Source organism: Silurus meridionalis, chromosome 12, assembly GCF_014805685.1.
Source record: "Silurus meridionalis isolate SWU-2019-XX chromosome 12, ASM1480568v1, whole genome shotgun sequence".
Taxonomy (NCBI): Eukaryota; Metazoa; Chordata; class Actinopteri; order Siluriformes; family Siluridae; genus Silurus; species Silurus meridionalis.
This window is the reverse complement of record NC_060895.1, coordinates 15845579-15859203: the sequence shown is the minus strand read 5'-3', so window position 1 is coordinate 15859203 and position 13625 is coordinate 15845579. Positions and strand designations below refer to the sequence as shown.

The window sequence follows — 13625 nt, the reverse complement described above, 5'->3', positions numbered from 1 at the left end:
TTTGGCTACTATGTTACAGTACATATCACTAACCCTAGATCTGACATGATTTATCATAATTTCATTTATTAATTTCTTTTTATTTTTTTTATCACAAAGCCCTGACAGTGTATATGTTCTCTATTCAAAATCAAGTAAGAGAATAATCAACAAATAAAAAAGTTTACAGGTTCAGCTTCATTCATAGATGCATCAAAGTAGGAATTGTGCAGGTCTACAGTATTGTAAATCATATATACTCTGTATGTATTGGCTCTCTGTTCTAGGGAAATACATTCCCACTTTTGAGTCAAATTGTGAAAGCTTCCTTCTTTAACCAAGTCTAAACCACTGAAGTTTGTTTTTAGTTTTTTGGTTGTACACACGCTTCCTCACGGCCTATAATTTATTTTCCAGTCAAAATAAGCCTGTTAAACATTTTTCTCCTATTTGAATATATTGCCATAATAAAGTTGTTTAACTCTCCAACATGGCCAGACTGTGCTGATTTAATTTCTCTTCAAAGTCAGTTGTCTGTTCTCAATTAAGTTTAAACTAATGGGGATCAAAACACTATTAAAAACTCAATCGCTTATCTTTAAATGTGTAATTGCAGTGTGTGCTGCCAGCACTTGGGGGATTCCTGGCTCTTACTTTAGATGACTTGTCAAGGTGATCTTATTCATTTGTCTGTTCCATGTACAATAACCCCCTGCCCCTCTCTTTTTTTTGTCTGTGGCCCGAAAGCCTCTCAGTCACACAGAATACAAAATCATACATGTAGACTGTTGAAATAATGCTAAAAAAAAAGACGAATTACAAACTAGTTTCACAAGAAGGAAGGAGATTACTATAATACTCATAGGCAACTACGAGTCATCATTTCACTGCATTAAGTTTTAATTAGATTAATAGAATAGAATAAGAACATTACAAATACCATTGTAGATGAGAATTCCCCCTTCACTCAGCTTGATTAATATTCTGCTCACTAATCCGCCCCTTTCCAAAGACACGGTACACTCCAGCAAGTGTGACTGTGTTTATCTTATACTACACAATCTATATTCATTCACCACTTCTTAGCAGGACTTTTAATTGTGGCTGATTCTGATTATGTTTATTCATATAGTAAGCACCTTTTATTCAAAGTAACTGAGGCAGAACATTACCAGAGCAGAACGGAAAGGGTTTAGGGGAAAGATCCACCATGTAGTACGTTAAATATGTTTATTAATTTAAATATGTAATATGTTTGGATATTTTAGCGGCTTATTTACTGTTGATGTTATATTTTATTATGATTTAGACATTGTTGTGTGCCTTGATGACAACACAGGTGACAATTCTAGAACAGTTACTCCTTACCTGTTAGTGGGATTTCTGGGCGTGGTGACTTCCACACAGTCTGTCTATTCGTGGTGATATAGTGGTACATAGTGACAGCCTCATATCATTTTCTGGTTCTAGCCTTGCCCTGTACCTGTTCTTTAGATATGCCAGTATGGAAAAACTGCTCTCACAAAGGTATGTAGTTAAAATATTCTGGAAATGTTTGGAAAAATAAATTATGGGAAAAAAATTTGATTTTAATAGTGAAATTATGTAGTCTGTCACGGACCACCGGTTGAAAACCCCTGAATTAGAGGACTAAAGCTCTGCTGCAGCATTTTCTCTAGTGGTATAGGACTAAAGCTCTGCTGCATGGTTTCTTTTGAGGTAAATAAATAAAGATGATACATTGTTTTCTCTTTAGATTAGTTGTTGCATGGTCTTTTTTCTTCTTGATCTTTAATTATAAAGATTGTTATTTTCTGAGACTGGTCTGCAGAATGCATATCCAAACCCTGCACATCCATAAATGTCCAAAATCTTCCAGGAACCTGCGCTCCCAACAAACTGAAGAAAAAAGTCCCACAGAAAGCAAAGGTATTTTATTTCATAAATGTTTAAAAAGCAAACATGGACAGAGGAAAAGGTCTGTGTGGTATTCCTTACTTGCTAATTTTTTAATGTGTAGAAAATACTATTCAGAGTAACCGTGGTTTGTAATCTGGCATCTGTTATATACACATTATATGAGTCCTGTGGTAAAGTATTATGCAGTAGTGAGACTGAAAACTATACAGAAGACATTAGATAGTGTTGCCCTTTATTTTTCTTTCTTAAACACTGAAATTTTGGTTTCAGCCAGTGAAGAGTAGCTTACCACTTCCCAGATGTTCTCCTTTAAACTGTTAGAAAACATGTAGCTTGCCTAAGCACAGAGTGATGTCATGTAGAGCTACAGAGGTAAAAGATGATTACTGATATGTTTATGATAAAAAATATATATATATATATTACAATTGGTTATCTGTGTTCATTTGAAATATTGAGAGATTTGTCATCGGGTTGGTGTTGATTTGCAGTGCCATGGAATGTTTCATCACTAGATGGCAGCAAAAAGCCAAACTAGTACAAAATAAACTAATAACAACAATAATAATAATAATTAATAATAATAATAATAATAATAATACAGTAATATTAATAATAATAATAATAATAATAATAATAATGGAGGGGGGATTATTTGCTTTCCCGTTGTTTTTCTTTTTTTTATCTGGATCTGATTGAATTGGCAAGACATCTACACATTCATGTTTGCATGAAAAAGGGCAGCTATGCGTACATTTTTACTCTGAGTTACCTTTTCTTTATATAGCGGCATAGTTTGGAAAATTGGAAAAGTAATCGTGTAAAAGCAAACCTTACATATTGTTATACAGTCAGGAAAAAAAAGAACGCTAGACCAAATAAAATACATTTTGTTACAAAATGTCTAAACTCTATCTGATGTTATATAAACAGTGAAATAAAGTATGAACATTTGAAACAGGTTTTTAAAAACTGCCTGATACCGAGTGCTTCAGTGTGTCAAATGTTTTGTTGCAAACACAAAGGCAATAACGGTGAATGTTCTGACCTTCTAAAGAACGTTTCCTGTTTACTCACAAGCTTATAATAGCATAATGATGATGATAATATTAATAATAATAATAATAATAATAATAATATTTAACTGTATTAATATAATAATAATACTGACATGTTAAAGTCTAATTATGAAACATTGAATTATGAAATGTTTGTAACCAAAAAACAGGACAAATAGAGGAATAATGATTTGAAAATTCAGTTAAATAAACTACTAAATACTGCATTATTCACATTATATACATGCTTTATGCCTGGGAAAAACTGTTACGTATGTAAATGCAATTATAAAAGTATGGAACACTTTACTCAGAGCTGATTTTCTGGACACAGATTAAGTCCAAGCTTCAGCAGAGGGAGAATCACTCAAACGACAGTGTAATTCATTTCAAAAGCTTAAACTATGTCTAGAAAGTGGGCTTTGTGTTTTGTCTAATATACAAATGTTCATATACGGAATTCCATATTTTAACAATATTTTCCACCAACAATCACATTAGCAAAGTAATGTACAGCAATATTAACAATGGAAAATAAACTGAAACTACATCATAAATCGATCATTTAGTTCTTATATTGGGAATGAAATGATTGGTTCAAGCAGACAGACGTAAATAAACTAAAAAACAAACAACAGCAACAAGAAAAAAGCAGCTATGCTTGTTGTCTGATCCTGAGACTGTCTACACCAATGATATTTAACAATGACATTGTGCTTATATGTATTAAATATTTTTTTGTCCACTTTTAAAAAATAAATTAAGAGCCAAATAGGAAAAGAGCAAGGATATACAGACATATATAATAACACAATAAGCTATATGTAAGCTTCAATAGGCCAGGAACAATTATGAATTGTGCTTTCAATTGTTATCATGTCGTTTTTTTCCTTTATTTTTGTCGATATTTTGGTATCCATATATTACATAAATGTCCATGTTCAGTCTTTTATTTTTTATATAACATTCTTGTAATGGTGTACACTTTTCACACACACTTTCACAATGTAAAAAATTTAGAAAGGAAAAAAAAAAAAAAAAGAAGAGACAATAAATATTCACATTATGCAGCGCACATATTCTTGCCTTAAAGCGTAATTATTGGCAAAGCCAAGGTTTTCCGACTTGAGATGAACCACATTTCTTGCCGCTCCCTGGTAATATCTGCAAAAGGTATATAACAGGCAGAGTGAGGGGGGTAAAGAAAACAGTATTCAAATGGGAAAAAATAAGTTTAAAAAAGCACAACAACGAACACAGAACGTGTCTGTATATTTTGGCACTTGGCAACTCAAACAAACTGATTTTTCATGAAGGGATGGTGAGTTGGAGGGAGGAATATGAGAGTTTGAGCCTAAATGGACCTGGTGTTACAGTAACAAACTCAACAAATTTTTTTGTTTGATATTTTTTGGTGATTAGACTGGCGTTATAAAATGGCAACGCTCTCTGGTGTCAAATTAGCCCATGTTAGAGGCGTAAGTAAGCTCCTTTAGGAGTTTGAGGAGGGAGACCCGGAACCCCAGCAGGCTACACCGAGTGACTTAGCGCCCTTCCCGGGCCGGCTAGCAGCGTTGCCATGACAGTTACGCAACAGAAAGGAAGAAACAGAGGTGCTAAATGAAGTACTCTTTCTTTTCCTCTGCATGTGCGTAGTTCCCCTCCGCATTGATGATGGCCGTGTCTGCGTCAGGGGCGTCCTCCGCTCCTTTGGCCTCATTGGTTAAGTATGTCCCTGTCCACACAGTCCCACATAGGTCACAGACACGTAAGGAACAGCAGTGGACAATGTTCAAGCATTTTAGCACACTCTCTAGGCCACAGGAGAGGGCCACGGAGAGATGAGGCAACACCTACCTTTATGCCTGGCCAAATAGCGGCCCAGGACGATGATGAAGCAGAGTGTGATGAAGACCACCACAGCCACCACTCCTCCGATCAGTGCATGATCAGGACCATGCTGAGTCAATGCATTTGGGTCTGGAGGACAAGACAAAGAGTAGACTGGAGTGATTCAGTTGAAGTAGAATGGATTGAAAACAGAAAATAAAAAGAAATCGAAACTATACCAACTATATATAAATATGACATGAGTGAAGAAGTCCTGTATAATTTAATAGCAGTCCAAGCCCAATTGTTGAAATTTGCCAAATATGTCATATCCGACAGCTACAGCATCCAGTTGCTGTCTGGTCCACATGTTCTCTCTATGAATTTTCCTCCAGGTTCTCTGGCTTCCTCCCACCTCCCACAAACATGCTGGCTGATGCATTGGTTTCAATAAAAAAATACCTCTAGGTGTGAGTGAATGTCTGAGTGTGTGTGCATATGATGCTCTGCAAAGGACTGGTATCCACTTTTCAAGACCTTGACCAGAATTAAGAACTTTTTGCAGATAAAAATATTGAATACAATTTTGTGGGAGTGGCAGCTCAGTGGTTAAGGTGCTGGGTTATTGATCGCAAGGTCAGGGGTTCAAGCCTCTGTATCGCCAAGCTGCCACTCTGGGCCCTTGAGCAAGGCCCTTAGCACTCTATGCTCCAGGGGCGCCGTATCATGGCTGCACTCTGACCCCAGCTTCTAAGCAAGCTGGGATATGTGAAGCATGAATTTCACTGTGCTATATATATATATATATATATATATATATATATATATATATATATATATATATATGGAAATGTATTCTGATCTCTGAAGTAATGTATTTTACAGATTCAATGCTTGAAGAATTCATTGCAGCATTTTACATGTTTTGGATGTAGGTTCCTCTGACAGGTTAAAGCACAATGTTCATTCTTCTGCAAAATTTTCATTGCTCTTCTATTCAGGACACCACTGATTGCCCTTAGACTTCCATCTTCCATTCTAAGGACATCTGAAGTAAAGTTTAGGAAAATGTGTCAAAAAGATTTTTTTTCTATTCTCAATTCTATAAAAAAAGGCTTTCTAGGAAGTCTTCCTAAATTTACTATGTTATCAATAGAGCTGGTGGAGTGAGTGGAACTGGCTTCATTAATTGTTTGACAGATTAGGGTTGTGAGTATGATTAGCTGATTTTTCAAGTTAACTGCCCTACTTTTACATATTTTAATGAACTTTCATGGATAATTGTAGAGGTTTTCAGTTAACTGCAGTTTTAGATCATGGATTTAATTTACACTGTTTCTTTTTTTTTTGTCTATTCTTAGTACCGAAAGTAATATTTCAGTTATATCACATACAGAAGGTGCCAATACTACTAAACCAATACTACTACTACTACTACTACTACTACTTCCATTACTCCTGCTAATACTACTAATAATGTCTAGCATGTCTTGAATGATTAGGGATTGTAAACATTGGTCCACAATAATCAGGTTTGATGTTTTTTTTCTCTTCCTCCAAATCACACAGATTAACCATTGACACAATATGACATCATACCAATACATTGTTTTAAACAAATGCATAGTCTCTGTTATATGCAGTATGTAGTGTATTCATATTTTTATATTCTAAAATAGAAATCCATGCCATGTTCAGCATCAATGTTTAGGCAACATCAAATCCTGAAAAAGAATCAAATAAACATTCATGGTCATGCTGTTGACTTTAAGCATTCTCATGGGGCTAATCAAGGCTGATATATTGTCAACTTTTTTATAGCTGAAAGCATATTAAAAACTGCCACTGCCACCTGAAATAAAACAGACTTTCACTATAACGTTCCTCTGCTCTGACTCTGACCGTTAAAGAAATATGACCAACTTTAAAAATGTCTGAGGTTGCTGAGGGCTAATTTGTCTCTCGGGTTTAACTTTGAGCGAGCAAATGCGGGTGAACTCAGTCATCTCTGGAGCTGTGCTGAGTAATTGCCACCTAGAATAATGACTTTCCCCTCCCTGCAGCGACCACTGCAGCAGTGATAGCCCTCTAGTGCACTCACTGCTTGTCGTGTTTGCCTTGACCCCTACCTTCTAAGGACACTGTGAAACGTCTGCTGGTCGATCTGGGTGTTGTAGGTGTTTGGCACCTTTGGCCCTGTCCACAACCTGAGTGTGTTGTTTCAGTGCTTATGTGAGCGTGTAAACTTTAACTATGTGTCTTTACCACATTGCTAGGGCGCTCTCATTAGTTCATAGTGATGAATGTGTCCTGCTGCTGCACTTGGCAAAGTGACCCTGAGAGATGAGAGGAAAAATGGGTTCTGCAGTGCCATATTTAACACTCATATAAAGCCATTTACTTCAATTAACATTTGGACTTAGTATTAAAGATGACATGGTGGCCTGGATATCATGTCTGAAAAACTGCTGGTCATGTGATGTTTTAGTAAAGATTTTAGAAATTATTTGTACACATTACTCTTTCGTTCCATTCTCTAGCCCAAGCAAGTTATTAAAGATTAGGATTAATAGTCAAGGCTTACATTTTATACATGCCATGATAACATAAATATAATGTGTATTTAAAATTAATTATCACTCTTGAATGCTGTTACACTGAAACATCAGGTGTCACGATAAAGCTGCATAATGATTTAAATACATCATGTTTATATCAATTTCGTGCAGAAGAATAGACTTAAAAGCATTACGTGCTAAAACACACACTCTCTACACTTTGCCTTTACTCATATCCACTGGTGTAGAAAGAAGTGGGCTGTTTAGATGAAAAGACAAATCAGACAAAGTACCTTTTCTTTACACCTACACATGCATCTACCCTGGACAAGCTGTTATACCTGAACCTTTAATAGTACTGTGTTTTAAACAGATAAACAATGACTTATTAGATATGAGAGAGTGCTAAATGAAAATGCAGACACTTAAGGTTCAAAGGGCTGCAAGAATCTACTTCAACTGACATATTGCATTTTTACATAACTACTCATTGCAGTCATGTATTTTACACCTGTAAATCCATCAGTATTAACATATAACTTGATAATCTATTCTGTACTCTTGTGGAACCAAGAACAACATCCCCACAAGTAATTATAAGGAAAAATACAGCGAATGACATGAAATTAAGGATGGGCCAAATTTCTTTCTGGCCCAGACCTGCAGGGTAAATGCAGGGTACCGTGGACAAGTTAGTGGAGTGGTTACACATGGTGAAACCCCTCATGCATTTGGCATTTGAATTTACTTTAGCCTACTTCATTTGTACATATACATATAACAAAGCTTTAGCCCGTGTACAAAATACAATACCAAAGTATTATAAATGAGCTCAGGAGATAGCTTATTCTTTTCCAAAAGCTTTTGAAAGAAACCTGTAAAGACTACAAGTACATGATGGGACAACAGAACTGAAGATTTAAAAGGGTCTGTGCTTTCTATGAGGAAGGACACTACATGATTTCAATTAGTGTATTCCTACATGTAGGCATAATAGCTTTATGCTTTTTAAAGAGGCTATAAAAGGCTTTTCCGTGCTGTAAGGCTCAAACAAAATGGTTTAATAATAGTTAACACAGAGTTACTGATAGGAAATCAAATGTTTTAGCCCACACATTTGGTGACTAGCTCAGTGTACTTCTGGTACATGAGGGTACATCACATAATAGTAATAATATGTTGTTGAAGAAAAGATTAAAAACAAAATCACTTTTACTTAGTTGAAATGTATAGATGCTGAAAAGTAAACATGAATGAATAAATCTTTGCCATGATCTAATACAATGGTAATATCATACAAAATATGTGCCAGTTCATTTAGGCATTATTACGACATAAAAAAAATGTAAATCTTCATGACTAAGCCTTTTAAAAGTATATGTAATTTTATGTTAGTTGTCACAAAGACAAAGTTTTATGCATTGTTGTCAAATACTGGAATTAATTTAGGTGGGAGAAGTGAAATTTAACTTCCTCCTGTCAACTGATCAAACTTAATATAATATATTGTATATTATGATTGTTATATAGTATTGTATGTAATAATCACATACTGTAGTGATGAAGATTTCATCTGAATATTTACATAGATATAATTTTTTTCAGAAAGTAAACTATATATGAGTCTATAAAAGAACCTTTTTTTTTTTTTAACAAATAATATATTAAAGAGAAATGTAAGCAGCTTAACATTTTGTTTCCATTCAGTAATTTCATTACATTTCATCTCCAAACACTCATGTACTACATAATAGTCTCTGGAAAATAAGGTGTGGGTGTGATTAGATCCTAAAAGCAAATTACTGTTTCTAATTATTTAAATAAATTCTCTCCACAGGCTAGCAATCCCTACAAATCCAATAAGATTATTAGACCAGAATATACAAGAGTTCTTGCCAAGACATAACACATACAGAAACATGGTAGAAAGAAATGACTACAGGGAAACATCAATGGACCAGAAAAAAGGACATGTAACGCTACACATAGCAGAACAGATTCACTTTTTCAAGGACACTGCCATGCACACGCTGATGATATGAAAACATGCTGCGACTCCTACATCATTTTTTTTTCTCTGTGCTTCACCAGCATAATTTTATAGAGCTTGTTAGCTCTGTGGCTCCATTTCAGGCCACAATCCTTAGCTTATTCCATACTATATGCCATGGAACAAAACAATATGAGACTATTCCGGTTGGAAACGTCTGGAAGCAGTTGCTTGATATGAAGAATTTTGTTTTACAATCAGGCCATGCTTTTTGGACATCTTTTTAAAGCTTGCGCAAGTGTTAATATAGAGTATAATGAACTTTTTACTGGCAGAAGGTGTCTGAATTTTGAGGGCCTCTCGTGGGAGTGATTGGAATGGAGCACCATGGCCTTTCGTTACTTCACCTAAGTGCTCCCATGCAAGGCAATGACCCCAAGCTCATGCTATGAAGAAGGTTGAGTGGCCACGTCTTGCAATGACCATACACTGAACGAGGCGATAGTTACCTGAAGTACCGGGTAAGTTTTTGGCTGTTGCCATGGACGCAGACAGAGAAGGGCGACAAGGGAAGACGTGGGTGAGGAGATCATAAAATCAACAGTGGTGACACACACACACGCACACACATATATATAAATATATATATATATATATATATAAACACACATAACTTTAAGAATAGTAATGAAGACAGTAAATACTTGCATGCTTTTAGAGATTTAGAATGCACATGGCAGGCTGGGACAATAAAGAAAATACAGGCACACTGAGAAACCCTGTGCAACACGCCATCATAGTATTGCATACCTACAGTGTTAGTGTCAGTATATACTGTAGCTATATTAGCTACATGCATATTAGTAGGTTTGAGGTGTGATCTCTGAACAGATTTTCCACTCTGAGCTATAGCTGTTCCTGTGGCCTCTTGGTTGCTTTACTGATTAACGCCCTCAACTACTGATCCCTGACTTTTGGTGGATGGCCTCCTTTAGGCAGAGTCACTGTTGTGCCATTTCATTTTTTGATAAATGCAGGATGTTCAGTTGTTTATGACAGTTTTTTTTCCCAAGCCCTGACTGATAGTTTTCCAGAAATTTCTCCTTGACTTGGTTGATAGTTCCTTTGTCTCCATGATGCCGCTTGCTTAGGTGTGTTTTCAACAAACAGGTGGCCTTTCATGTGTATAGCTGGACTACATATAACTAATGATATGACTTTGTACTAGTTTCACATGGACTAACATAAGAGTTTCACAGCAACACGGCTGAATACTCACACAAGCGCAATTTATTACTTCAATGTTATCCCAGTGAAGTCCATTTCACTTCAAGAGGGGTCGAATACTTATGCAATCTTCTGTGAACATATAAAGAATATAAGGGGAGCTAGCCTACAGAATTGGAAGGACTGATTGTTTTTAATCTATTTTACCTTTTATCTTTTACATCTAAGAAAGACTGACACCTGAAATTTTAGCTTTTATCTCAGTACACCATCACTAAAAACCTTTTAGGCCAATTTGTATGCTCAAAAAAAGGAGGAAAAAAGATGTTAAAAGGTGGAGGTGATGAAAAGTGGCAGAGGCCACAGAGACAATGCGAGAAAAAAGAGAGAGAGAGAGAGAGAGAGAGAGAGAGAGAGAGAGAGAGAGAGAGAGAGAGAGATAAGAACACCTACAGCTTAAGTGATTCAAACACAATATGCCTGATCCAGAACCATTTGCACTGCAGACTGTGTGTCTTCCCAATAGTATTACTTTGAACCTTTGAGCTAGGCTCTACACATCCATGCACACACTCCTAAACATATAAAGTTTACTGAAACAGTAATATTCGATGCCTCATTCCCATTGAGGGATCTTTTAAATGCTTAGCTCGTCCATTTTTAATGAGGATGGATATAAGCAAGATTCCCTGGCTTGGACTTCAAACAAGGTCCATTCAGATCACTGTCAGTCGGGCAGAGTGGTCTTCCGAGATGTTCCATCTACTCAAGTAACTTAATTAGTTCCTAAAATATCTGGATCTTTTATTTTTTCTTAAATGAAAACACCATTGTTTCATGCTCTTCAGCCAGATGCTTTTGTGCCCATGAACAAATTGGAGACGTAGCAGTTTCCCAGCAGTTTGATGAAGATGAAGGCTTTTTTACTACAATACAATTTTATAGATGTTTACTTGCCTCTCTGTGCAAATAAACGCAACCAAATCTCAATCTCTACAGTCTAATTAAAAGAGGTTTGTAGAGCAACTGATCATTTGAAGACTAAGGATGTAATGTGATAAATATTCTACTGCAATAGGCAATTGTTGCACATGTTTTTTCAACCACCCCAGAGAGAGTTATTTCTGACGCTGACTTGAAGAAAAAGTTAATGAAGAGTTTTATGCATATAGCAGAAAGTCTGGGTATATACTGCATATGCATCTTATGGCAGCAACATGAGCCTACTGTTCCTGCTGAGCAGAGATAGAAAGTAATGAAGTACAAATACTTAATTACTGTGTACTTAAGTAGATTTTTCTGGTATCAGTATTTTACTTTACTATTTATTTTTCAGACAACTTTTTACTTTCAGTTATTAAATTTTCGTTCTACCTCTTACATTTTAAAGCCAGGCTGATTTCTTTAATCTATAAGGTGACATGATCAATATTTTTTCTCCTCACTGCCTGCAGATTTTTATCCGATCAACCTATTTCTTGTCATTGTGCTGCTTTTTCGACCTACCACTGGTGTATAATTTCCTAGCTCTCATGCCCCACGGATGCAGGCTAGCCTATGAAGCAAACAACAAGCAAGGCAGAAGGTAACAAGAAGTATGCGGGTAACGTGGATGAGACAGAGGGAGTCGGCGATGTAAAAATGACTGAGAACAGAGACATTCCTGATCACCATTATCTTTTCTCTGCTTGTGTTCTATAGGGTGGTTGTTCAGGCAGGATATCCATTAGGTACCAAAGTTTGAAATTATTTTGTAAGAATATATTAATATGATGTGAGGTCCAATTACCAGCGTGACACTAAAGCAGGAAGTAGTAATAGCTACTCTTTACTTTAACTTGAGTGAAAAGTGTAGACAGTACTTTTACCAGAGCCTTTTATAATGTGAGCATCTGTACATCTACTTGAGTGAAGGATGTGTATACTTTTGCCATTTTTGCTGCTGCGATTTCAGCCTTCATAGGACAATGAACTATATTATGGCCACAAAAACCTTAAGCCATAGAAATCTTTTTTCTTGTCTATTTTGTCTATTTTGTCCATAATTTATCCCCCAAATGTATAGACACAAGTTATATGTTTGTTATAACATAAAATATATTATAAAGAGGTAAAATAATATGGGTGCCATGATTCGGCACATTTGTAAACAAAAAGAGATATGGTAATCTAAATAAATTCTAATATATTCTTGGTAAAATCTATTTCACTATGTGAGGTGATAAATCACACTGATAGGCAGTTACACAAACTCTCCTAACCCCTTTTGCATGTAATCTTTTATCATTGTTAAATTCCCATTTCTCCCTTTCCCCCTAAAGTAATTCCATGACTATATGCTGTTTAAGTAGGCTAGTCTACACCGAGTAGCCAAAATAAACTGTCATCACAGAGCTGGCTAAATAAATCAGACATGATCCAAAGATATTCACATATCTTGTGAAGAGATTATCATTAAAACCATTATGGAATTTAGACAGTTAGCATGCCTAGTACTTTTGCCAGCAGGTTTTTGCTAAATGCACTCTAAAAGAGTTTTCAGTCTAGCTAGATATCTTGCAACACTATCTGGCCAAAGCTTTGTAGACATTTAATTGGTGTAAAAGTTTGCAAATGTATGATTAAGTTAACTATCTAGCTGTACAACAATACACATTAAATGTGATAATCTGATCTTTAATTAAGGGTTAAGTGAAAAATGACTGATCAGAGGGTTGGCTATTTTTATTTCATATAAGAGTAGTATTCACTTTAGGTAGTGTAGCCCCATACTGAAATTATAAATGGACTGTTTATTTAAATTCAGCTTCACAATATAATGTATCTTTATTGTCCAAACTCACAATAAACCCTAATCACCCAGTTATAATTAGAAACAGTAAACAAAGACTTTGTGACATTGTGGCAGATACTCCAGTTTTGGGACATTCATATAATTACTCACAAATTGAACTATTCTCACAAATACCCCATTTTTCGGGTTATCAAATTATTAAAGTTATATCTCCTCCAGATTTATAAATCTTTGCTGCTTAACTGTTCATTTTCAAGTACATATGATGA

General features: G+C 35.6%; 1 protein-coding gene across 6 annotated transcripts in view; it reads right to left on the bottom strand.

The window, feature by feature from the left end:
* Nucleotides 1–1898: 1898 nt before the first annotated feature.
* The window catches only part of cadm2b (cell adhesion molecule 2b), a 161909-nt gene continuing 150182 nt past the window's right edge, over nucleotides 1899–13625 (bottom strand). Inside the window, exons 9-12 of one of the 6 annotated variants that reach the window (XM_046863674.1) lie at nucleotides 9845–9868; nucleotides 4815–4937; nucleotides 4587–4692; nucleotides 1899–4121 (exon numbers count right to left, since the gene is read on the bottom strand). In XM_046863674.1, the coding sequence (XP_046719630.1) occupies nucleotides 4016–4121; nucleotides 4587–4692; nucleotides 4815–4937; nucleotides 9845–9868 (359 nt within the window). In that variant the 3' untranslated portion in view covers nucleotides 1899–4015. Of the gene's footprint in view, nucleotides 4693–4814; nucleotides 4938–9844; nucleotides 9869–13625 lie in introns of all 6 variants that reach the window. The other 5 variants (XM_046863677.1, XM_046863679.1, XM_046863675.1 and 2 more) reach the window with 5 other exon arrangements.